Raw genomic sequence first — 27684 nt, 5'->3', positions numbered from 1 at the left:
TACACTGCCCTAGAAACCTATCAACTGTACATCCCAGAAATTTTAAATGTGTTAACAACAGTACATTGGGGATATGTTAACGTAAGCATTCCTTCCTTTAGTGCACATTAAATTGAAGGGCACTTTTATCCATCTCATTTCAACACAGTTTGTACTTCGTTGGGAATATGCACTGGCAGAGGTCGAGTTAATTAGGTTTATTTTCTTGTAGGAGACTACATTAACAACACTGAAAAGAAATTGAGTATTTAAAACAAACGTATGGTTAAATGGAATATAAATCTGCTAGTTACCCCAGGTAAGTTGATGGCATTGTCTGCTTTCCAGCTATGCATTTGAAAACCTGATGTTAAAAGGTATACTGCATTTCAACAAGGTGGGTAAATGCACAGTATATACACAATCTTGACTTCAGTTTAAACAGAACAGACCTTAAGAGCATTCTCTTATATTTGATCAAATCAATTTCTAGGTTCACCAGTAACACAAACGTTTAAGAGTGATCTTAACATTTTTCTTTTAAAAGTGCACCTAGACCAGTGTTTGCCTAGCAAATAGACAATGTTCTTTGTCATCTTCTATGAGAAAGGTTACAATCTGCTTTATGCCAGTGTTGCACAGCTTTATACAAAACATTTTGCAGCTAACCTTTGAAGTGATAAAAGCAAGCAAAACAATGTGTGCCTTTAAATGGAGCCAGAAACATTTCTTCCATTCATTTACTTCCCACATGTTACGTGTTCTAAACCAACTTGAAGATATAAGCTAAGAGCCTGGATACTTGGATTCTTATCACAGTGGGTGGTGGAGGGATTAACAGACCAGTCTGACCCACATACCCTCATAAGAGGATGATCAGTCATCAGCTGATGATGCTCATCAGTCTGACTGATTTGGAACCATTATGTATTTGCAGAATGAAGTTGTCTGAAATTGCTGGTTTTGTTAAACATCTGCGAAAGTAATTTCAACAAGTCACAGCTATTTGGGTATAGCTCGTGATTCAGTGTTGGTCTGCTGGATTAAAACTCCTGAATTTAATAAAGACCTCTGAATTAAAAAAAAAAAAAAAAAGAAAGCAGAAAAGAAACAGAGTTAACATAGGAAAAAAGCCATATATTAGTTTTCTTTATCTTCCAATATCACCAAATTTTACCTGAAATGTTCTTTTCATTCACATAAAGCCAACAATTCTGCTAATCTAAACACCAAAGCAAGTCTAGTACATTTAGAGACATGCTAGACATCACTGGAACAACAGGCTTGAACAACAAGAGCTAACAACTAAGCCAAACCCCATCCAACACTGAAAAGGTTGAGGTAGTACTCAATTTAAAGATCACTTGGCCTTGAATTAAGCCAGGCTTAAGTTCTTACGTTTCAATATTTGTATTTGAAACTACCAAATAACAAATGTGTGTTCACAGACTTCTTGGAACTCAACATTCTTACTGTAGCTTTCACAGAAAACTCACAAATAGGATTAAAGAAATTGATGTTTAAAAATTCCTGCTTTTTGCAATGGAAACAAAAGCCAAACGAGCAGTTCATACCTGAATCACAGCTTCATCAATTTTGCGGACTGCTTTGGAATCAAACAAGACCTGTCTGCCTCTTCTCTCACAGTCCTGGTAAACTATCAGGCGGATTTCATTCAAGTCAAACTCTGATGAGGACCAGCTGCAGATTATAAACAAGACGTTAAAATAGAATGCTTACTTTGCATTTAAGCAAACAGAAATATATTTAGCAAATACATCTTCTACTCAGCATTTACAAGAACCAAGCTGCGATAACAGCACTTGGACTGAGAAGGAACTGAAAGGACAGACACACAACACAGTCAGGCTTTTTCAAAGTTTTCAAGAACGTGAACTAACACACCATCTCAGTCATCTGGTGCTTAAATACATTAAACTTGTTCCGTTCTCCATACACAGTTTTGATCACTTCCACTGCAAGTTAGATGTACTATTTTATGCAATTCTCTTGGCAGTGATAAGAGGCAATGGATTATCATCCTCTTTAAAAGAGCCCTGCACACACTGGGAGGTTTGCACGGTTCCTCATCTCTATCTTCTCTAAACAACAGAAAACCGAATCTTTTCAAGCTTTTCAATGACAACGAGTAATGAATTTTTTCTGGTATTTAATTTTGCAACTGAAAGACTGAACTAAAAGGTTTATGTCGATCCCTTATTCCCCCTCCATTCTCCAAACTGTTTCAGGTTTAAGAAAAGATTAACAAAAGGATAACAAGACAGTGACAAAACTTCTTCAGTACTGCTGAGATTCTCTCTCAAATAAAACAACTCCCTAACCTGGAGCACATCTGCCTCTGTCAGGCAGGCCTGGGGATGCAACTTGGTTCCTCCAGCCACCACGTGAAGCTCAAGAGCACAAGTGACCACGGCTACAATGGTGAGAAACATTCCTTCCAAATTCTTGATGCATTTGGCGTACGTTGGAGCATGGAGGTTTGCTTTGCCCCAGATTCAGCCACAGAAAATGCTTGTCACATCCTGCAGCTGACAAGCTGGAATTAATGAACAAAAAAACCCTGGTGCTACATAAAGCACTGCCACGCAGCTCTGGCAGCAACCTGGTCACACTGCCTCGTCCCTGACCTGCGTAGTCCACATCCAGGGGTAAGAGTACAACTGTTACTATTAGCTGTTGGTTCAACAAATTGCATAACAGACTTCAGTCAAGGCTGCCCCGATCTCCACCACTTAGGAATTTCCCCAAATTATGCCTGATGGAGAACAAAGGTGGAGAACTGAGGAAAGAGCACAGAAGTGCTACACAGCTGGAAGGCGGGGGCTTCTGAAGCGTCTTCTTTGATTCCATGCTCCAGTAGTCATAAATCAGTAATGAGGCAATAGCATCACCTCCTGCTAGTCAGTAAGGTAACCAGGGCAACTGCTTTTGAAGCACGCTCACAACTACAAACAGCCATTACAAGACAACTCAGCCTACTTTCTTCGTACTTCATCTTGGATTTCAGAGAACAGCTTCCCTTTCTACTGAGAAAGAAATGAGGCTGAGTCACAGAACAGTAGGGGTTGGTTGAGACCTCTGGAGATCATGGCTTGGAATGTGCCAGAGCATCCTTTTCCTTCACCTGGAGGATTTAATCCTAATTTTGAGTACGTTTCAACAGAATAAGCCATATCCCATCTCCACTTTGAAGCAGCAATGCAAATACACGGTATCTAATGGCCTGGCACACACAGCTAGATGGTGGAACAATGCTAAAGGCTGTTTTGCCATCAACAGTAAGCAAACTTGAAACATTTGGAACGCCCTGCCTCAACAACTCCAGGAGTGCCAGACATTACTTCTCAAGTTCCCCCTTCGAGAGGGGATCACAGCTTTAAGCTAACCTGCACGACAGCAGTCCTGATTCCACAGCTGACAGCTGCCTGAAGATCTCCTGCACTCCACATACACAAGGAGCTGCAAGTAAACCACCTGTTTTACAAGCCTTCTGTTAGTTTCTCAGGTGACCACCTGTGCAACTCTATTACAAAATCCAGTTGTATCAAATACAAGAGTCAGAGCCATCAACAGACTTCACGCTGTTCTAACCAAGGAACTAAGCTCTTTTCAACACCTGGTGCTCTGATACCTCTTCAGTACACAGCTGATCCTTTACTGACACATTTTGGTAGCACATAATACCATAAGCATTCCTGAAGTAAATGTGCTACTTTATTAAGAAGGCCAGAGGTCACCCTTCCTTCCAACAACAAAGAAAACACACATCTTTACATCTTCAATTTAAACTGTATGAACAAAGCTTCCTAAAATTAAAAAAAAAAATTTCGGGACAGGCACAACAGGGTCAATAGATGAGATCATAGGACTGCAAGTCAAATCTGAGAAACATTCATCTCAGGCAGATTTAGGCAGTGCAGTCCTGTATTGCAACCACAAAAGCTAAAAGCACATTTATCACACCATCTCAGAATCAAAGGACTCGGAAGGGACCTCAAGGGATCAAGTCCAACCCCCTGCCAAAGCAGGTTCCCTACAATAGGGAAGGCATCAGATAAGTCCCCCCCCTTAGGAGGGGACTCCACAGCCTCTCTGGGCAGCCTGCTCCCTCACCCATACCATGAAGTCATTTTGCATGTTAGTATGGAACTTCCTATGCTCCAGTTTTAGGTTATTGCTCCCTGTCCCATCTCTGTATGCCACTGAGAAGAGCCTGCCCTCATCCATTTGCCTCCCACCTTCCTTGAGATACTTATAAACATTTATCAGAACCCATTTCAGCCTTCTCAACCCCCAGCTGAACAGACCCAGGTTACTCAGGCTCCCTTCACACAGGAGATGCTTCGAGGCCCTCAACCATCTGTAAGGCCCTCCGCTGGACTCTCTCTTTTTGGCCCCTGTCTTTTTGGACTGGGGAGCCCAGTTACACTTGTGTTGCACGAGTTGAGGTTTCTTCATGAACAGGTGAAGTCCCTTATTCTGCACAAAAGCAAAGTGCTCAGTTCTAAGTAAGAAACAAACAGGGTTTTATAACAGAAGCTGAAGCAGAAGCCAGCTTTTGCTTCCATGAAGCAAAAGCAGAATTAAAGATACCTGCAATCTTTCAGAACTTCAGGACGCAACAAGTTGAGACATCTATCAAAACACATCATACAAAGCTTCATGTGAGTAACAGAACCACAGTAGGGAAGTAACTTCAGATAATGCTCCTGGCAGTAGTCAGCAAGCATCAGACTTATTTTAGCAAAGCCTTCACTTTGAGCCTTTGCACTGCACAGACCACAGATGCAGTCCTCACAGCAGTTTAACACATTACAGAAGCGATCCACCCTATTAAACACCATTTGGTAAGCTCAAGGACATCTACGGGCAAGCTTACAGGCATATAAATCCATTGTCTCATTACCTGCACGTGGAAGCAGGCACAAGACTAGACAGATGACTTTTTTTCCCCTTACACAAAAGTTGATGAGCACACTGATTACAGTACTTCCACCCCTTATTGTTTAAGCCAGTCTGTATAACACACAGCCCTCAAAACAAAGACAGCACCATTCAGCCATTTCCTAAAAGCAGTGCTGAAGATACGCAGACTCGCAGTATACAAACTCTGATTTCACGTGCATAAAAGGCAAAACCAAACCACTGCTTACATATCTTTAAATAAGCAAGAAGTTAATACAGCAACGCTGAAAGACATGCTTCTTTCTGTTCCTTCACCTATGCCTTATGATAAAAAGGGAAGATTATTTTACACAAAGCACCACTCATTTGAAAATGAAGCTCATTTCTGCATTGCATAGCTTAACTTCCTTTACGTTTAACTAAAAGAAAAACCCTTTCATTCTCTTGCATCAGTTGTTTCTAAAAAGAGACACCAAAACATCTGAAATAAGCAGAGATATTTTAGTGTATTTTTCTTAAGGAAAAAAAAAAAAGCTCCTATGTGTGTACAGTGTGTTGACCTTGATCAATTATTTACAAATTTCTTAATCAATTTCCACTGCCAAGCTTGACCAAAGGACATACGTTTCTATGCATGTCATGAAAATAAATCCTGAAGGGAAGAACAGACTGTGAAAGATATGTATAAGGTGGGAAAACAGAAAACGTTGTGAGAAATTTACACCAGTTTGCACGTTATTAAATTGTAATTTGTCAGTGACAGTAAAAAACCACCCATACCTAAAGCTTTATTCATTCTTCTGCTTATGGACTAGACAACCAACACCCAACACGCATACAAAAAGCCTCCTGCTTGCTGGCTGCAGCACATGACAAGATGCTGGCAGTCCATTCCACGCTCAGCTACTAAATGCTGACAGCTAAGCAAACCAGAACTGCCTTTTCACTTCTTCAACACCATTCCCAACACTCCCCAACTTCATCTCTCAAGGCTGTGCTCCTTACACTTGTTTGGCAAAATTAAAGTGGGCACATTCTTGATCGTTTCCTTTCTCTCTGCTTCCATCTAAAACAGCTTACCAAACTACACTTTAAGTACCTGAGGAAATTATGTGATAGTTCTATTTTACATATGCACCTACTAATCAAAGCGTTACTTCTTGTCAGCAAACAAGGTAATTCCCCAGGTAAGCATCAGTCTTGATAATGTTTTGTACAGAATGTGATACAGTCATTACTTCTGCAAAACAATGCTGCTTCTTCCAGTTACTTTTTAAAAGTCTCCCAAAAAAGTTCTCCTAAACACTGGAACACCACCTGCCATGGCCACGTTTAACTGCAAGCAGAATCAGACAAATTTTTGCAAGTGAAGATTTTACCTCTTCAATTCTTACCAGAGAACTACATAACAAAACACAATGCGAAAGTCTCCCAGGCAAAAACAACATGTTCTGTGTTGGAAGAACTGCTTATTGCTTAAAAGGCACACTTGGATTTAAAAGGAAGTTTTACAAACAAAATAAACAGGGTTTTGTTTACCTGGTATTTTTTTAAGCCCTTTGAACATCAAAACACTGCATTACATTCAAATAGAATTCTGGTAACAGCACGCTATGGAAAAGAAAGTGAAGAGACTACAACCTAACCAACTTGTTTCACTTCAGATCACAAACCATCATTATGTGAGACCCCAAATATTCTTTAAAATTAGATAAATTCAGTAAATGAACATGAACTTTGTGTAGCTGTTCCTCTTTCACGTTCAATAAGGCTAACTGGACCGAACAGTTTTCTTAGTCAAGCAGAAATTCAAAAGCTTAATGCGTCCTTTCTCCCCTTTTCCTAACTGTGTGACCATCCTCTAACACTCGTGTTGGCTGTGGTAGCTGCTGGACTCTGGCTAAAGTCTCCATAGCAGCAGAAATTGATCCCAGACAAGAGAATACAGCTCAAAAATGTAGCTGAAAAAGGGGATAAGCAAAAGGCAATGCAATCTCCACCTCCTGGTGGCAGCATGAGTTATGCTAACTCACCTCATCCTTGGAGCTGGGTATCTCCAGGAAAGGGTGCAAGCTCCCTGTGTCCTTTAACTAAGTATTGAGGCTACTGAGAACGTTAACTGGGTTCTCTTGTTCCCGGTGTCTGCTTTCTGCCTGCTTACCAAGGTGAGCTGACTCCCTAAGGGAAGTCGGTTCCAGAAGGGTTGGAACCACTGGAGCCAGCAAAGGGGGAAAGAGGACACAAGCACGTTGCCAGAAAGCAAAGGACAAAGAGGCAATGTCACTACTCCCTTTAGCATCAGCAGTCTGTTTGAACCATTCAGCTTATCTGATCTCACCCTCAGAGTGGATCTCTCCCACATCTAGAAGATGCTAGAATAAACAACACCCTCAAGTCTAAATAAGGAAATAACATCAAGCTGTCTACGGTCATACAACAGGAAAACCAGCTTACCTATGCCTACAAAATTAAGAAGGACAATTCCTGTTAAACTTAAGTTTACTTTATCTCTCCAATGGTGGCACATACGTCACTGTCCTTTGGCTTTTTCACAGTTCCTTCCTTTACAGGTCACAGACACTGAGGCTCAAGTCTCACCAAGGGGAAAGCAGAACTGTTTGCTTCTGGAAGGGAGCCACAAAGGCTTGCCCCATACTGTCTTAAATCGGTATTCTCAGTTAGTAGAGATCTAGAGATCTCCAAACTCTTAAAAAAAAGAGTAACCTTTTAGCTGACTTTTAGAGCAATCAGAACGCATGCAATAACTGAAAAAGTGCCCTATTTATTTATATTTGAAGATTACTTTGGCAGACCTTAGAAAGTGACTAACCACCACTTCAGTGCAACACCTTCAGGTTAGAGAAATAAGAAGCCCAAAATCTATAGACCGATCTGCTGCTTTTTCTAAAAGCAATACTGAATGTACAAGAGTTATTCTAATGCTGTTTTAGAAGAATATGGAAAAGGCTGCCCTCAACCACATTTCCACAGTCATGCAGCATGCTGGCACACACCTGAAAGAAGGCACAACGTAACAAATGCTGTTGATGCTCGTTTACTTAGCGCTCGATCTAGAGATCTTTTACAAGCAAAGCACAGGGTTGACTCCCCTATGCCTCCCCTATTCCTCCCCCCACTTCAGAGCATTCTCTGCTGCCTGCAAACCAGTGCTATCTGACCCAGTAATGCAGAAGGTGGCAAAAAAATTAAAAAGTGGAGAAGCAATTAGAAAAGGAAGGTAAGGTTATATAACCTTAAGTGAAAAGAGACCACTATTCTTCAGAGAACATCAAATGTCTTACCTATCAACAAAACTCCATACATACCTGTTTTGCAGCAGCCTAGTCACTCTGCTCACACAGCTGACGCTTCTGTCTCTCAGAGATTTTCTAATCCTCTCATCTAATTTGGTACAAGAGAAATCATTTCCAAGCGGTACATCACTGTTGTTTCTTGCTCTTTCTATTTGTTCCCCTGCATTTGTAGTTTTTGGTGTACCCCCACACATTTTCTTCTGCTACAAATCCTCTTGCAAGAAGCTGAAGAGATACAGCCTCAAGCAGGTTTCTTTACTACAGATCAACCATTAACGATGATAATTCCTATCAGATTTCTACACAGGAACACAATCCAATGATTTCTTGTTGGAGGAAGAGGAGGCAAATACACGCCATTCATGAAGAAATACAGCTGAAGCTACAGTACCAATGCAATTATTCCAGACAGAAGAGCAGACACTACTTCCAAGTTTCAGAAGCCATTCTTTTGCTGTGTTAGTTTCCTACCAAGCCTGGCGCAAAGCTGCAGCAGATACAACAGCTAATATTGACTTAAACTGTGTTTGTTTCCTGGTATGTGATTAGGTAGCTGGCAATTATGTAGTCACAAGACCAAACCATATGGCCTCTTAAAAAAAAAAAAAAAAAAAAAGCATAGTTGCTTTTGCAGTGACTCGCCCTTCGTTGCAAGGTTGTTCTAACACTGGCTACAACACCCTGTTAATGGCTCTCATGTGAGCAAGTGTCATCTGACAACTCCTAGCAACCTCATATAGCACAGGAGCAAATAAGAGTCTGTCATCATCGCCATATGGTTTATGGGGGGGAGGGGGTTGGAAACCACCACCAAGAAACACCAGCTGTTTTGCACTGTAATGATTTTACTTTCAAGGACAAAAGACATTTACTCTTGAAGGAGAATTTCGAGGTACTGTTTTGAAAAGCTGTTAGAAAGAAAACACCAAGTTTGTCACAGATATTGCCCGTTTGTGAGAACTTACAGTCACAGGCCTATTAAAACAATTCAGTAACAGTATTGATGACAAATACCTCATAAAACACTTCTAGCAAAGATCACACACAATTTGAAACAGGCCAATGGAACTTCACACTTGATTCAAGTTCATGTAATTCTGCTGGAGAACTGAGTCTTCTTTCCCAATGCTGTTCTTAAAGAAACTAAATAAAACAAAAGCATCCACACAACTGCCAGTAACTCCTCATACACAGCTTCTTAGCCAAGGAGCTATTAGCCTTCTGAATTAGAAAAGGAAATTAACCTTGCCAATGGTCACCCAGAAATACAGCAGGAGAGTTGGACAAGATGTCAAACCCCAGCGGTACACGCTACCTGCTGAATAGCACAGCATCCTCCTTAAAGGCTTTTTGTAAGCTCTGTAAACCACAACATCTAAACCCTGGAAAAAAGACATGTGGTCAAGTAGAGCATAGTAACACTGAACACCTTGCCCAGACACACAGGAGGAAACCTGAAGCAGTTAAGAACAAAAAAAGAAGAAAACAGTCCAAATTATGTGAATACACACACAGACCTGGAAGTTCCAGATGAGGGAAATGGGTGCAGAGCTCCAAAACATCCAGTTAAATCCCAGTTTCAGAGACTAGAAATACAACAGCAAGAAGCCCCCTAAAACTCTACAAGACCCCCTGGGAGCTATACAACAATATTTCATCAGCACTCCTGACATATTGAGGGAATTATGACTGGAAATCTACGGAACACGTCAAGTCTAAGGAGCAGATACTGCAGAAAATGGAAGAAGGCACCCTCAGAAGTTATCCTCTGAGAAGCAGAGTTAAACCATTCTTCTTTTTCTAGGCAATGTGACAGCACATCACCTGTTCTGTTTGTAGGTCATTTCCTGTCCTTCATCTCAGCTCTTACAGAGTTGCATACATTACTCCAATCCATTCCCAGTAAGGAGATCTGAGGCGAGGGTTGGGAAGAGGAAATATATAGGATGGAAGCTGTTAAGAATTTTCTGTAGAAGTTACAGTTGTCCACTAAAATCTAAACATCGTTTTCAAATAACAAAATATTTGTGAAGTGTCCAACAAGGTTTTGTTTCCCAGATAGCTTTACAAAATGTAGAAAAAAACAGAAAGTTCGCATCACACCTACTGTTTCAGTGAGAATTTCATTCTATGAGTCATACTTACAGAGCTGATACACAAAAAAACAATGCCCACAACCCAGACATTTGGGATGAGCGCCAGAATGTATTTGTAAGTAAAGTGAAATCTACTTCGGATTGCTTAAAGACGAATTTCCCTCTTTAAGGCTATTTAATAGACAACGTAGATGTATTTTCCCTTCTCCTCTCCCAAGACAGCGTTTACTCCATGCTGCTCCTCTTTTTTACTGCCTCGGAAGAGCTGTGCCGATGCCACACCGCATTCGTTTTCCACAATCATTTAAAGTAGTCCTAATATGGTAAAGCACTGTTTAACCTTAGCTGAACCGCCTTGTTCCAGCATGATACATACTTACTAGCTTCGTACAAGTTAGGCTGGATATATTGCAGATTAGTCACGCAACAAGTGAAGGAACATGTCATTTGCAGCACTTCCCTCATCTCGAGTTTTCCTACAGAAAGAGCTGTGGTGCAGTTCTCCATGTTAGATCACTGCCCACAGATGTTGCCTTTTTAGAAGAATAATTTCGCATGGTGCTGCATGAAAAAGAAAACAGCGCTGGGTGTATTTGTTCACTGCAAATGCAGAACTAACTGAACTTACGGTCAGAGAAAGCACTGAATTTTTGCAAGGTTGGAAGCGTTTTTCACCATCTCCCTCAAAAAGCAGTATCACCCCATACACATATACACACCTGACAGAAGCTAACAAGCAGCTCCATGCCAAGTTAAAGTCACCATAAACTGCCCACATCAGCTTTTCGCAACCAATGAGAAGAGCCTGCTAAAGCAGCATTTCGCAACGCAGCCACCTTTCATTAAGTTTGGATTCACCGTTCAGAGGCTTATCTCTAAGTCTGGGAGCCAGGTTCCATGCAATGTCTCAATGATAATGTTAAATAAAACAGGGAAAAAAAAACAAAACCAACATACCAAGAACAGCATGTTTGAAGTAGCACCATACCCAGCACAAGACAATGTTTGGAGTTGCTAGCCCCCAAAACACAGTGCAAAAAGAGCACAGGGGTGTTATTAGGGGGAACTGTAACCCCAGTAGCTTTCCAGCAGCTAGCAGATTGCAGTTTGTCCAAATTAAGTCACATATTCTGCAAAAGGGGTTTTACAGCATTAATCTTGATGACGGCAAAGAACCAAAGGCTCGCTTGTCCACAGAACATTCTCTGGGCTTTCTTCTGCTTTAGAAAGATAAGGAAACCTCCAGGAAGCAGCTCCCAGCTGTCTCTGGAGCCAAAGCAGCCGTGCCAAGCGGCAGCGGCCAGGCAGGAGCGAGCAGCGCAGGTTCCGGCCCTCGGCCAGGAGCGGGCGGCCCGCCTCCTGCTGCCTCAGCGCCAGGTCTGGCCTAGCACAGCGCTCACATGGCCCTCGCTCCAGCAGCGCCATGTGACTGGGCCGGCAGCCAGGAGCAGAGCTACTAAACGCACACACTGCCAAGGCATGTTGGGCAGCTGCCTCCGCCAGAGCACGAGACCAGTACAAGCCTCCTGCCCCGCCAGCCTCACTGCCTGTGCTTTCACCCTCCTTTTAACAGAGGGAAGCAGAACTGAATGCCGCACATTTCAGAAAAATAAAAATAAAACTGCAGCAATGCAAGGCAAAATCTGGTATTCATAACGCTGAACCAGCTCATGTAGCATTTCAGCACTAAGGGGAAGTAGGGGCTGATCTCAGACCTATCATCTACACAGGCAAGCAGGCCCACACAGACACCACCACCACCACCGCTCCAGGCAGCATCCTGAGGCACTGGCTTGGTTGCCTGCTCCTTCTTCCTCTTCTGCAAAACTTGGGTTTGGTTTCTTTTTATTTATTTTTTTTCCAAGTCGGTATGCTTGGAAAAAATACGCTGCTTTCAAACGCATGCTCAAAGCAGTAGGGCTAGTACGTGAAAATAAAAGCTATTAAGAAACAACATTATTAGAAATAAGTAAATGCATCCTCGTGCCAACTGATACAGAAGATATGAACAACGTCGTCTGTGCTGTCTGACATTGAAAGATTCTACCAGCTTGCCAAAACAAGGACTGCTCCCATGTTATGATGTTGGTGTGCGATGTCACAGGCAGCTGTTGGTGGCAAGCAGTAGAGGCTGAACCTTCCCACCAACATTCCACTCCATGTTATTGCTGCGCGACAACAGATGGCAGCAGAGGGGCCGTCTGACAAAATGGTGTCTGACATAGAAGTGTGTATGGAGCAAAACTGTGCCAGCAAACTCCTCCAGACAGAAAAAAAAAAGGCACCCATTGACATGTGAACACGTACAGAGACCAAACAGTGGATGTGAGCACAGTGAGGCTGTGAGCAGTGTGTTTCAGTAGTAGCAGCAGTGGCCTCCTCTGTTGGTACAGACTTTCATGAGAGTGGCACGCAGGCTGTTGTTCATTGCTGTGAAAAATGCACAGCCAGTGGTGGTGTCCACACTGAAAAATAGTGCTCCGTAGCTGAGAATCTGCTCTATCAAATAGTACTGTTGTGCTCTTTGTACCTGCTGTAGTTTCCATGGAAATACATGCGAGGCATTACTTTCAGAGCCATCAAGGTATCCTTTTGGTAAGAACTCCAGCACTTGGAACTCAAAGTAACTAAAAGCACTTGCATGTCAAACTGAATAGAATACAGCTCAGTAACAAATTGTATCATCAAATTCACAAGTAAAAAAAGGTCTTACTTTTCATTTGGCTGGTTTTTTTTCCTTCTTAATATCCAGCACCGTGGTTTTACAACTCTACTCTTGTATTTCATTAATACCTGTGACAAATAAACCTTAAGATAGCAAACGTGGCACGCCAGCACTGCTGAGAGCTGAAGCAGCTCCAATTGGTCAGCTAGCAAAACACGGCTGAGTTCTCTGTAAATAGTTACAGCCAGCTGTTGTAAGAGCAAGATGCTTCTTAACTCCTTTGGAAAGTAAAAAGAGAATCAAGAGGTAACTGGAAAGTTAGCCTGCAATAATGGGAATGAAAAACGAATAAAGTATATTGAATACTTATGGAAGTGCACTGATTTACCCTGCTGGCAGGAATATGGGAAAGAACACAGGCACAAGAAGGCAATACATGATCATCCTAAAGTTGCTCATGCCATAGCATGAACAGCAAAAGCCCATCGTCTCTCCATAGATGAATGCCAGGAAATCCTGACTTAGATTGAACGAAGTGATAACACAGATGGATATAACGTCAGCTCCGGCGTTTTTCATTAGTTATGGCCAAAAATACTGTGTTTTTGTCTTTGTTCTTGTTGTTATGACCATTTGCCTATTCCATCCAAAACACTTTCCTTAACCCTCAATTGCAGATGGTACCGCAAGCAGTTCTCCAGCACTGAATCCTGAAGGCCTTGTGCATATTTATCCTTACGTTTCACTACAAAGGAAAGAAGCCACGTCTCAGAACTCTGTACGAGTTCAGAGTAGTTAAATCACTTATAATTTACCACCCTCTCAGTGAAATAAGAGAGACAAAACCAAACAAACCACAGTTTAGCCACAGCCTGGCATGGCAGATGCAGCCTTACTGCAAGACACTATCCAAGAGACTTACGTTTTGTTTACTATACCAATTGCATAGGATTTTGAATGTATAAATAGTCATTAAGTTATGAAATAACCTCTTGCTTAAAGTAGGCCAACCACTCTAACTACTCGCATAGATTCCTGAACATTTAATCCAATGTGATGGTATTGTATTAAAAGTTTATGCCGTCAGGTTTATAAGTACAAGTTGCTCATGCCCAGAAACATGCTAAAATAGAGTTTGTCAAAAGTGAATATATAGACCAAAAGCAAGAAACACACAGAAGTGAGCCACGTGCAACCTTGCTGTGCAATAGGAACATGTTTCACACATCTGGTAATAAGAACAACCTAAAACTTCTAAAGCATCAAACTCATGTAGCAATTGTCTACTTACCTAAATCAGAAACCATTCTCCCTGTGAGCAAGTAGGAATTGCTCAAGTGCTCAGTGAAGAACTGCTCAGTGATCCTCAGTGACACATTCGCATAACCAGGTGCTTTATAGGAGATAAAACTTTCTCCTGAGATTAAACCTACAGGAGGAGGCTTATAAGGAACCACTTAACCACTACAGATTCAGGACAACTTTATTAAAAACAAACAAACCAACCAAAAAAAAAAAAACAAACCAACACAGAATTCTCATTTTCTTTTCCAATCAGAACAGGGAAATCAGACAAAGAGATCAGGCAGATGCAGTGTCAATTGTGTAGAAAGATTTGCAGAGGTGGTTGACAAAAAAAAAACCACCACAACAATCACTCATATTCATTATGAGATCCAATATTCTCTTCCCACTCTTTCCATTCCACTCCCAATCTAGCCCTGGACTCATTGTCCAGTCCAGCTACATGCAGCCCTTTTATGAAGTTATCACATGCCACCATAAAGCGACAAAGCAGCTTAGATTTAGATACTCATTCTTGTATCTCCATTCAAAACTACTCCCAAATATATCTGTATCTGTAAAACTTCTCATCAGAAATATTCAAGTCATCAGATGTCATTCACTCACTCAAAGTTGGAATCGCATGTGAAAGTGATCAGTGCTCAGTAACAGACAGATGTTACGAATGGTATCCTGACAAAGGGAGTGAATTTTTCCCAACTCTTCACCTTGATGCTATGCAGAAACTCATTTAATGGGTGGTAAGGCAGAAGCTGGCGCTCCCGAATCTGTTTGAGCTGACTGCCACATGAGAGCAACCTTCCTCCAGTCTAAAAGCCAGCATCCAGTAAGGGCTCAGATGCACGTTACCATGGCTATCAGCCAAGAGAACCCAAGTGGTTACCAATTCCCAGGCCTTTATTACAGTCATCTCAGTGCAGCTGAGGACCAGAACAATAGCTCGATAGCTATTTCTGCCTGCAGTCTGATAGTTTAACACAAAGTTCTGCAGGAGATGGTTATGTCACCAGCCTTTAAACAGACAGGACTGTCAATGCTGCTGCAGAAATGACAAGTATCCAGTAACTCTAGCATGGGAGAAAGCGACATCATCCCACACCACTGCAGCCTGTTTTCCAAGAGCAAACCCTTAACATATACAGACTCAACTCTGCTGCTGCACAAAACTGCACCTAAAATCCCTTCTTCTTTGTGCCTTCCTACAGGTTACCAACCTTCCTTTCTGGAAGGTGAACAGGTCACTGCCCACATTGTTTAAAAAGCCGTGAGTTATAAGAAATAAAAGGCCCATCAGCTTTGCAATGGAGCAAAGCACTAAAAATGAAGATTATAGATGGTCATTTTGTGGGAAAGGCAAGGGAAGATGACAGATACAAGCACTCCGTTCAATACCAGTTGAATGAGTTAATACAGCCACACACAGAAACAAAGAAAACAGACAATCCGTGTGACCACAGGCTCATTCACAAGTTGCAGATTTTGAAAAGTTTCCATACCTGTCTTTGCTCAGGATTTGACAAAATGTTGTAATGTGAATGCAGTAAGCACCGCCTGATCTGGAAGCGATGCACTTCTAACAAAAGAACCTACTTAGAACTATGTATTCAACAGTTTCTAAGTCAATCTCTCGAGGGTTTCCTTCAAAAACCATTAGCTAGTGTACTCTGCTCAAATTTCCTGTGCTCCTGAAGTTTTGCATTCACGTACCCAGACCCTCAAGTCAAGCAACTTCAGTTGCCAGACAGCGTTCAGATTCAGAATTCAGTGCAAACGTTTTGCACAGAAATCCAAAGCACCAAATTTGTTCAAGCCACTGTTATTTTCATAAATCAGCATGCTTAATGCTAGCAGAAGCTAGGAGATATTGCACAAGAAGCTTCCTGACTTCATTGCAAAATATACTGTAGTAAAGCATTCAGAATTCTAATTGTAAAGTGCTAATATCCAACTCAGCACCTCTATTAGACAATTAAATATTGACCATTTGTTTACATAACACACCTAATTTCATTAGCACATCTGAGGCTTCCCAGCACCTGGGAGGAGAAAAATTGAGCCGCATGACATTTAGATAAGAACACACTGCAGGGAAAGCTCCATACCGATTCGATAATTGCATGACATACATGTAGCACAAGTTTGATTTCAGCACAAGTCATGGAAAGAGAACCATGAGTCAGTTTTAACAACGATAAATGCTTTTTAAAACTCTCATACCTATTAATCACTGCAGTTCTAACCATCTCCCCACCATCCAGGATGCGTGTTGACCAACAAAACCAGAAATATTTTGGCTGCAGTCACGTGAAAGCACCAGTACTTGCCCTAATCAGGTCTGGAAAGACAGATCTATAACCAAACTCCCTAAGCCAGCCTTCTCGGTGCCTCAGAAGAATGCATCACCTTGCAGCCTTGCTAAAGCTTGTCTTGTGACCTCAGTCTTGTATATAAAGCATGACACTGCTACAAATGTTTGCACAGCTGATGCATGCAAATAGGGCAAATGGAGCGCTGGAAGAAAGGCGGTGAGAACTGTCAGCATGAGGAGAAAGCCAAATGGAGAAGAACCTGAGCCTGAAGGTTAAGAAAACCGGGAGGTAGAAGACACACAGAAGTGGTTCACAACAGGCAAACATGGTGAATTGCCACGTCCAGGCTGGTTAACCACACTGGTGGTAATCACACACTTCATCGCAAGGAAGTGCTTGCAAAGGGACACACCAGCCGCATTTGGTGCCCTCACACACAAAATGCCCAACTCAAAGTCCTCCATTTCTCACATACTGCTGCAGTCGTACTGATGAGAAGCCTCACGTGGCACAGAGTGATAATTAGGATAACATAAGAACATTCTTCTTATGGCACTTTGCCCAAGTGGCATTCAAGACGATGCCGCTCTCCTAATCAAGGGTGCACTTAGTAGAACCAACAGTTGGCAGATACAGAACAGAACATGCTGCTCTGAAGCTGAGCCTTCTGTTCAGGAGCCATCCCTGAATGCTGCTCATGAGCAAAGTAGATTACAGAAGAAAGCAAATGATTGTCAGCATCACAGGGAATCCCTAGTACACAGCTGCTACTAACCCAAGGAATTCACTCTGAAAAAGGAGAAGAAAAAAAGGTCTGAGCTGCTTCAACAGCAGTATCAGAACAAGAGATACATTGCTTTTGTGGGAACAACTACTCCATTTTCTGGCCCACCTGACCCCAGCTATTTTGTCACACCTGAACTCACTTACCTTTTAGTGGGCTGTCACTGAATCACAAGGAGAAGTCACTACTACAAATGAGAACAACTACATCCAGCAGCATCCAAGTAGGACAACATAACTTAATGACCATAACGTTCCTGTCAAATCTCTGCTACCTTCCATCCTTCTCAACTTTCAATAAAGTTTTTTTTGTTACTTCAATAGAGTTTACTGAAGAGTCTACTAAAGCACACCTACAGCACTTCTGGTTTGTCTGTGAGCGAATGCCCAATTTTCTACTCTGCACAGTGTGTGGCACAGGTGAGAGCACTCACCTATGCATCCTTTGACATGAGAACAGCAGAAGTACCCTAAGAATCAGGCCCCAAGGACCTGGTATCCAACTGCACACCAATTTAAGAGCCAAGCGTGTAGGAAACACGTTATTAGCTTGTTAAGCCACACAGTTAAGTTACCTGTAAAACAGAAACAAGATAACCCACTGGTAAAACCTATTTGTTCAGTCAAGCAAGAACATGCCTTTTTATGGGAGCAAATAAAATGATCAAGGTGATCTCTCTCAATGTCAACTGTGGTGTAAAAAGATAACATCAACAACAACCCAACAGGAATGCCACACAGAGGGTTTCTTCTGGCACCCTCAAGAGAGAACAAGAGCAAGTCCCAGAGCAAAGCCAGAGGAAACCAAGAGGTTGTTCAGTGATGGCAGCCTCTGGTGGAAGGGAAAGCCACACAGCGTTAAAAGGGAGAATAGCCTTGGTTCCTGCACAGCTCAAAAGCCAGAGGACTTGGGTCTTCTTTGTCTTCCTCCAAAACAGCCCCAGGCTGGAAGTGTGGTTTCCATGTCAAAAGACCATCCTTTCAATCACTTCCTCGCTAAGCTGTTTCTTGGGTGAGACTGCTTGCAATAAATCTCCTTCCACGGAGCAAACTTCTTAGCTCTCATTAGTGAGGAGAGGCCAAGCCAGAACAGAGGCAATAACGCTGCACCTTAAGGCTCACCTTCAGCCATCAGCAAACAGGTAGAAGGCCAAGGCTTCCTTTAAACCTTCCCACGCCCATGCTCAGCTCTGGCCCTGGGCTGCATCTCCCTTCCAATAGGACAGGGATTTTGTTGTTTGTTTTTTTTTTCCCCCAAATGCTTTTTTTAAAGGGCTCGCAATCAGATTTTTAGTGATACTTCCACGCATAAAGATGTACACGTGTGCTCAGTATCTCTACTGCCGCATGGGACGCTTACAAAGCTGCAAGAAGCTTCAAGAGAAACCTAATTAGGCTAGAGGAATTTACCGAGGAGTGTTTCATTATAACAAAGAAAGATACAACAAACTGACACGGCAAGCATGTGCAAAGCTCACCACTGCTTTCTTTCCTTTTTCAGAGGGTGGAACATCACAAGGCTGGTAATAAGTGCTGTGAAATAATGCCTAGTGAGTAGGATCTCGCTGAGCATTTCAGCACTGTGACCAAAGGAATTATTAATATCAACTGCCAGACAAGTGATCTCATACACCAACACTAACAAACTGTTACCAGATAGATATCCTGCAGCTACAACATGACATCCGTTCCATTACAGGCACCAGAAGGAGCAGCTGATATTTAAAGCTGAAGTAAGAGCCTGTTTGCAAGTTTTGAACCCAGCTGAAATAACACTTTTTTAAATAGAATCCATGTAAAACAGAATTATTGCCTATTTCACAATGTTTCTTCACAAAACATACAAAATAATTCTTATCAGTGGTTGCAGCACAAAAATTACATATTTTCCAATGAGAGAGCAATCTCAAGAACTCAAGTATACGTCCTTTCATTTTTATATCCCTGGGTACAGGTGCTTCATAATCAAAAACAGCTACAAACCACACAAAATATGAAACTACTGTGAAACCTCAGCCCTCTGCTTGAGACAGCTTCAATCTTTTGTGTTTGGAAGTACAGCAAAACCCTGCTGTGTGGTCTCACCCCGGAGCCAAGCGAGAACTACAAACTGCTGCAAACTGAAGAGCAAGCTATCCACAACAGCTAACCTTCTTAAAGCCACCCAAAACCAACACTAACTTGTTTAGCCCTTGAGACATTCTAGCCTCCACGTAAACTTTGTGGTTATTCAATTAGAAATTCTAGGGGAGCAAGATGCTTTGTTCCTGCCCTAATAGCCGCTCTTCTGCTGCACGTGAACCTGGTAGCACTCCAAAATCTGTACAAACTACTCTAAATCTATCTTGGAAGGGAAGTCACATTTGATAAGCAAATAAGAAACACGTATGTACACACACGTGCAGATATTTTTACTTAAGGGAAGCAAAAAAAACCAGTAGTAATGAAGAACAGAAGCTGAAGATGTGTGTTCAAAACTGCTTATAACAAATACAACGTCATGTCACGAGTACCCATCTGCTCCCCAGCTGCTTTTATCTTTTTTGAAGAGAAACCAGATATTCTACAGTTCCACACGCTGCCCTTTCACCACCTTGTAGTGCCATTATTCTGAAGGGTGGTTCAGGCCAGCAGTAAGTCCTGCTATCCTAACAGCACCTCATTAAAGCCTACACCCCGTGTTTACCTCCTTCTCACCCAGCAGGTAAGGGCTGTGTTTCCATTAGCACGCAGTGCAGCCCAGCAGGACTAGATCCACGCAGAGCAATAAAATAATTGGTGCTAAGGACCTGACACCCACACCGTGCATGTTGTGAGGTTTTCTGTTTCAGCAGCAGCCTGCGCCAAGGACTGAACATTCAGTGGTTGGAGCACTTTCTAATTTCACTCAGTCCAACAGGAATCCAGTTTGCACAACGAAGCCACTTAGCTATGGGAGCCAAGGTTCTGTAAGCGGAGACAATTGAGAGGATTTCTTTAAAAGAGTGCTCCTGGTCCAAATTAGAATGTTAATGCTCCTGCAGCCAAGAACCATTTCATGTGGCTCAACATTCAGCTATAGGCACCACAGCTCTCTTTGCTTGTGAGACTGTGCCAGCTCATCTTGGTAAGCAGCATCCAAGGCAGCTTGCTTTTCTCTCCAGAACCAAAGAGAGGAAGCAGCTGTGATGCTCGGTCAAGTTGTAGCTCCAATGAAAGGAAAACAGCACAAGCAGTACCATTCACACACAGGCCTCGAGTCTGGTCCAGTGCCCTCTGCAACAAAGCTTATCCAGGGAACATCATAAAATGTACTGAGAGGGGAAAAAAGTTGTCATATTAGGTAAACTTGGGGAGTTATTATCGACAGGAATCATTTTCAGCAAGTCTGTTCCTGCTTTGGGTGAGGGGCACACATGAAGACACTCAGGCTTTCAGAGTTCCGTAACGATCCAAGGGCCAAGGATACAGATAAGCACTGGTCCCAGAGATTTACATACAGCAAAACACACACCAAATGCGGAATGCTCTCATTAACTAATAAAACTTACTAAAATCCTTAAAAATATAGGCTTGCTATTAGACCAGAAAGCGATCCTGCCTCTCTGCCTCTAACAGCAACCAGCACAATATGCTTAATACAGAAGTTACCAAAGGATTAAGACTTCACTTCTACTTCCAATCACACATGGCCATTCAATCAGAAATTACTGTTCAACAGAAAGCCTATTAAGAATGTTGCTTTTAAGATCCACTCATTATAATCCTGTGGGTCACCAAAAGGCCACTGGAAAAAAAAAAATATTGCAGCACATTTGGAAGTTGCGAGGAAGAATTTTAATGCAATATTAACATTAAAAAAAAAAAAAAAAAAAAAAACACCCCAAAAAACCGCAAAAAAAGTCCCCCCAAAACCTTTAAGATGCCAAAACCTAATCAGGATTCAGGTAGTAAAGGATTTCCTGGGATGGACACTAACGAGTGATGAGCGCCTACAATAAAATTTTAATTATTACTACTTTTAAGTGCCATACCATCTACACACCACGAAACCAGTGTGGAATATCTTACCCGGCGAGCAGGAAAAAGAAATACATAGGCCCTAAGCTCATAAGATACTGCAGATAGAAGAAACACAGCTTTTAACACGGGATACGCTATGCAGGGAAACGTGGGCATTCTCAATGCGTCCAAGGGAAGGAACGGAGCGCCGGGCTCTGATACAAAGCACTCGGTAAGACCGGGGCAAAACAACAGGGCAGGCACGGAAAACATGCCTTCTTTCCAACGGAGAGCCTCGATTAGACCTTACGCGCCGCACACTGCAAGCAGCAAGGCGTTACGGCTGCCCCACATAGCCCAGCCCCGCTCCGTAACAAGAACGCGGCCAAAGCGCTGGCCCTGCGACCCAGCCGCCCGAACGCCGCTCAACCTCGGGCTCCGCCGCTCACCTACCTGAAAGCGGGTCCCTCCCCCGGAGCCCGGCCGCTGGGGGCCGCCGCGCCGCCGCCCCTTTTGTTGAAGAGCTTCTGCAGCAGAGTGGGGGCCATGCTGCCGCCCCGCCCCGCCCGCGGCCCCTCGCCGAGCGGCTCAGTTGGCGGAGGGCGGCCGCGGCTTCGTTCCCGCGGAGCCGCCCAGCATCGCGCGGAGGAGGCGAGGGGCGCCGGCGGCCGCCCGTCACCTGACAGCGCCCGCTGCCCACCGGCGGGGACGCGGACGCGGAGGCGCCGCGCCCCACGGACGGCTCTGATTGGCTGGGCAGCGCGCCAGACCCCGCCCCCAGCACCGGGAGCCAGCCTTAAAGAGACACGAGCCCTACCGGCTGTGTGTGTGCGGGCGGCTCCCGCGGCTGAGCTGTGTTACGTGCACCACACGTGTTTTTGTACTCGTGTATGTATAATGCACGTCTATAACGCATCTCTGCGCGTGCGGGCACGTGGGTACATTTATGCCTTAACTTATAACCCAAATGCCATTCTGATGTTCCTCTATTTGTGTTTGCTTAATGTGGCTGGTTTCATAGAAATGCAGTGCATCCCAAGCTGGAAGGGCTCCTAAGGGTCATCGAGTCCAACCCTTGGCTCCACCCTGGACACCCAGTATTCCAGCCCTGTGTTTGAGAGAGGTATTCAAATGCTGTTTGAACTCCAGCAGCTCAGGGCCCTGGGCAGCCTGTTGCACGCCCACCTCCCTCTGCTGAAGAACCTTTCCCTATCCCCCAGCTGCCCCTCCCCTGACAAAGCTCCATGCTGTCTCCCTCAGGCCCTGGGAGCCGAGCTCAGAGCTGCAGCCACCACCAGGCCTCCCCTCAGCCCCCTTTGCTCTGGGCTGAACAAACCGAGGGACCTCAAGTGCTCCTCATACAATTTGCCCTCCAGAGTCTTCACCACCTCTGCAGTCCTCCTTTGGATGCTCTCTGATAGCTCTACGTGTGGTCTTGTCCACCAGCAGAACCCTATGTCCACCCAGCCGCTAAGAGAACAGAAATCCGAACGCTCACCTTTAACCAGCTGAGCAATAGCAAAGTAAAGCAGAATCCCACTCTTCTTCAGTAAACTAGGAGACAGGACATGGAGAATGGCAAGGCAGACGCAGGGCCATCACAAAACCTGACATCACCTCAACATCCAGCAGTGCCAGAAGACACGGACAGCCTGCGCCTTGGAGCCAACTTTCCAGTGTCAGGAGTAGCTGGTGTATGTTTAAAATAAAAGCCAGGAGATGACAGCCCGCTGGCCTGATCAGGTCCTCCCTCTGAAACATGGCTGAATCTGGAAAACGCTCAGCTGACCACGTCAGAAGGGATCACCATTCCGAAGGTTCTCAGCTGCTTTATCCATGAAACTGAGCCCCCGACGTACTGCTTTTAAGTCTTCATTTCCACCACCGTCACCACCTGCACCCAGTCATTACGGCCAGTCCAACCCATCAAAGAAGGGCAGAAACACGAGGGCACAGCACCCTGCGAGGGAATGAGCAGCAGGGTGCAGCTATATAAAATGACAGCCATCGTGGCTGGCAGAGTAGACGATGTCAGCGAGGAGCTGGGCAGCCAGATCCAGAAATAAACACTGCACTGTAATTCTCACAGGACAGTCCTGGGAGACTTCAAGTTGCAAATGTTGTGACTGCCAGCACATCAAGCGGGGCTGCGTCAAAGTGGTGGTGGCCAGTGAGGGAAGAACCGCAGACTGAACCAGTTGGCTTGGAAAGCCCAAAGCCCACATCATGAACACTTCACTGGGTGTTATTTTGGACTGGCTGTAGGCTGCTCCTGTGGGTAGAATGATTGGCGGTGGCTGGAGCGCATCGAATGTGTTTCTGCAAAAAAAGGCCTGGTTTAGTTTTATCTGAGAATAATTGTCATAGTCTGTATGCACTATCCCATCCCGAATTGAGTTTGGCTGCAAAGAAGACCTGGCAAAGAAAACACAGTGACTTTTTACTATCCCAGGAGTGCAAAATATGAGCAGATACAAAGAAAAATGCCACACCATCTTCCAGGCAAAGGCCGTTTACAGCAAGATAGTATTTCTACGGCCCTCACTCTCCTTAGAATACATGAAATAAAAACGTGGTGCAGGAGAATCAAAACCTCATTTACAACATCTCCTAAGGGGCAGGGAGGGCACATGGTGATCGATGAAACTTGGGATGCAAAAGGAGATCGATTCTTAAAAATCTTAGAAAAATATGACACTGCCTTAGAAAGCTGTCAATACATTCAAAAGATCCACCAAATGCAGGAATATCTAGATGTTTGGGTGTTTCTGTGTTCCACAGACCATAAATCTCTCTGAAGACTCTCTCCTGAAAATGTAGGAACTAGGCTATGTAGCCAGCACAAACTGACTTAAAATCCCACTCTCCTACATCAGCCTCGCCGTCACTGAGCCCCAGATGAAACTTTGAGTTCCATTACAACTGTTTCCTTTCCATCCCTCAGTCCCGAACACATAAGCATTCCTAAAGCTTCCTTGTGAGAATGAGGCTTTGGAGCGACCACAGAATGAAGCTGGAACATGAAGATTTTTCCAAAGGCTCACTAACCGAGGATGTTTGGTAATTACTTGCTGCTTACTGATTTGAAGTTTCACAAGGGCAGATTAAATCTTGCCACACTTTGTAAAGCATCAGCTACGTTTTGGATTCGGTAAAATAAATACAATCTGATTTTTATTGCCGCCGAGGAAAATGTGTTATCCATTAATGTCTAGAATTATTGCCTCTGCATATCGTTATTACTACTGTTTAGCACAGTGAGTCTAAATTACTCTCCACAGAGAACTTTAAAAGCCTATTCCAAAATGCATTCCACTTTTCAGGCAGGGCTAGAGACTGACAGCAACAGAGCGCCTGGGACCGCAGCTCCTGCAAAGCAGCTCCATCATCCTTCACCGAATGGAGCATTATGTAATGTGTGCTGTTGCTGCAGCAACTTTTCCCAGCCTCTGAAAAATGCCACAGAGATGCTGCCTTAATATAGATAAGCAGTTTCTCTCTTTTTTTACATGGAAGATATAGTCATTTAAAAAGGAAAGTCCAAAGAGAAGCAATAATGTAAGGAAACTGTTTCAAAACCACCAGTAATTATTGATGTATGAAATGTTCAGTTTTTAACAGTCTTCGGTATTAAAAAACAGGAAGATCAGATAAAGGATCTCTTCTCTCAATCACCACAATACAAATATTGAAGTTTGGGAAGAGTTGTGTACAGGCTAATAGGTATTTACAGCCCTTTGTAATCACTCACTGCTTTTACTCAAGTATTCTGTCAGGTTTCCTGAAGCAAAGGTACAGAAGTGCCTGAAGAAGTGCCTGTGGACTTGCCTACGACCTGCCTGGTTCCTCCATACAGCAGGACTGTCAGCATTCACAGATTGCATTTCTCAGCCTCCTGCCTGGGACTTCATCCAAAGCTTAGCAAGAGATTCCCCTACCCTAGATTTTCAAAGTCAAAATCCACTGTGGAACTTCCTATTTGCAGGCTGTGCTCTTGTCTTTAAATCCGTGTCAACGTGCTTCATCTTGGACTCCATCCTACCCACATCATGCTTACTGTATCTTAACAATAGTTATCCTAACTGGATATTTTAATGTCTCTGTGATCAATAACAACAGTAAATAGCATCATACACTTACATGGAATTACAGTACCATACAGGACATATATTTGTACCAAAAGAGAGAGCACAGAGCCCAGCTACATAATTAATGTCCCACCCCAGCACAGGGACACCAGCACCCAGAGGGCAGCCTACACTCCGCTGCACCTCTCCTTCATCCCAGCCCTGCCTTGCACCACTAACAGCAGCCATGGCGATGCTGCTGTGCCTCTACACATCCCAAGGTCCTGTGTGATGCCCTGCTTGGTCATGTCTACAGCATGCACTAAGCAGAGGTAAAATACCAACTAAAAAGTGTTCCTATTTTTGCCTGGTTCTTAACTAAATGATGTGAAAGTCAGTGACCAGTACCTGCCTGACTTCTCTTTCAATTTCTGGCATCTCAGCACTGCAGACACTTTGCTTATTAAAGCATGGTGAGGCAAGAGCATAGGATTCTTTCTTTGGTTACTGCTGCATTTTAGTTCAACTGAGAAGAATCCCAAGCACAGATACAGATGGGGCAGAGAATGGCTTGAGAGCAACCCTGCAGAGGATTTTGGGGGATGTCGGTTGATGAAAAATTCAGTGTGAGCCAACAAAGCATGCTTGCAGCCCACAAGGCCAACTGTATCCTGGGGTTGCATCAAGAGAAGACCAGCAGGTTGAGGGAAGTGATTCTGTACCTCTGCTCTGCTCTCGTGAGAACCCATCTGGAGTACTGCATCCAGTTCTGGGTTCCCCAGCACAAGAAGGACATGGAGATGTTGGAGCAGGTCCAGAGGACGGCCATGAAGATGATCAGAGGGCTGGAGCACCTCTACTATGAGCACAGGCTGAGAGAGCTGAGGGTCTTCAGTCTGGAGAAGAAAAGGCTTTGGAGAATGTTATAGCGGCCTTCCAGGACCTGAGAGGGGCCTACAGGAAAGATGTGGAGGGCTGTGTGTGTGCTTCAGCTGCCTGTCAGCTGGTTACAGCGTAAGCAGGTGAAAAACCACTAGCCTTACACAAACTAATATGGCTGTTAGCATCCCTAGCCATGGCATTTCTGTGCCAAGCTGAAGCATTCCTCTGTGGGGAGGTGAAACTTAAGAGCTTCTGTTTTCAAATACAATATGGAGGCAAAAAACAAAAAACAAAAACAAAAACAAAAAACCAATAACCCAAACAAATAATAACCAAAACTCTTACTGTGAACATGCATGTGTTTGTCAACCTATGCAATCGTAAGCAATCCTAATTTTGCAGGTTGTTCCGTGGAGCAGCATTTGCCAGGTTCCACTGTAACAGGACACGCTTGCTCACGGTGTCTGTCAACACAGCACAAGAACATCGCTCTGAGAAGTCTTGTCAGAAGTCACACTGCACGTTTTGTTTTACAGTCTGTCCCAGGCTATACACCGATAGCTGGAGAGGTACTCACTTGGCTCACGTACTTTCCAGTCTCCTCTAATGACTCAGAAAAGGTTGCTTCAATTCCCTCCTGTTCAGCTCACAACTCAAAATGAGCACAGCAGTATTTGTTTTCCCTTAATCTTTCTCTTGCCTTTAGCTCAGACACAGCTGGTGGATTGCAAGCTGCTTGGGACACGGATTGCCTCTAAAGTACATTGCACGTGGGGACTTCTGAGCAACTACTGTAATACGAATTACTAATCTGGAGTATAAACTGTTCCAGCTTGGCCAGGAACATGGTTGCAGCAGTGTGTGAGCCTGCTGCTGGAGGAATGAATCACTGCTTCTTCCCGAATGCAAGCTGCCAGCAGCTCTTGTGGAGGACACACACACAGCGCACTTCACTCTGACATCTGCCAAAGACAACCGTACTCACGGCTTGACCATTCTACCTGGGTGATATTGTTAGTCCTGCCTCTCTGCACCTCGCCTATGCTAAGTGTAATGACGAAGGAATCCAGCCTGTGCCCTGATGCCTGCTGACCTGCACGTGGCTCACGGCGCTGGTGGCCTCTGACACTGGGGCATGTGAAATCCCTGATGCAGCTGCACGGCCTGGCTCAGAGAACAGAATGCTTTCGCGTGGTTCCACTAATTCCTCACTAAGTGCTCCCAGATGGTGCCTGGATGACTTTTCCTTCTGTCCAGGCTTCCCAGATGTGACACACAAGAGCACTTGGTGCCGATCACCTCCACCAGACATCTGCACGGCGGCTGTGGGAACCATCAGCATGCAGCGTAGGTCCTGCAGGGTTATTAATATCAGGG

At 43.8% G+C, this 27684-nt stretch overlaps 1 protein-coding gene across 4 annotated transcripts in view; it reads right to left on the bottom strand.

Moving 5' to 3' along the window:
* FNIP2 (folliculin interacting protein 2) overlaps nt 1-21906 on the bottom strand; it is a 44770-nt gene extending 22864 nt beyond the window's left edge. For 2 of the 4 annotated variants that reach the window (XM_042871258.1, XM_042871260.1), the window contains exons 1-2: nt 8232-8813; nt 1554-1680 (exon numbers count right to left, since the gene is read on the bottom strand). In XM_042871258.1, coding sequence (XP_042727192.1) covers nt 1554-1680; nt 8232-8413 — 309 coding nt within the window. In that variant the 5' untranslated portion in view covers nt 8414-8813. Of the gene's footprint in view, nt 1-1553; nt 1681-6938; nt 7024-8231; nt 8814-21811 lie in introns of those variants that run through there. The other 2 variants (XM_042871262.1, XM_042871261.1) reach the window with 2 other exon arrangements.
* Nucleotides 21907-27684: the final 5778 nt, after the last annotated feature.

This window comes from Lagopus leucura, unplaced genomic scaffold, assembly GCF_019238085.1.
Source record: "Lagopus leucura isolate 7727_CA_CO unplaced genomic scaffold, USGS_WTPT01 Super-Scaffold_100004, whole genome shotgun sequence".
Classification (NCBI taxonomy): domain Eukaryota; kingdom Metazoa; phylum Chordata; class Aves; order Galliformes; family Phasianidae; genus Lagopus; species Lagopus leucura.
The sequence above is the reverse complement of the archived record's forward strand: the minus strand, read 5'-3'. Positions and strand labels throughout refer to the sequence as shown.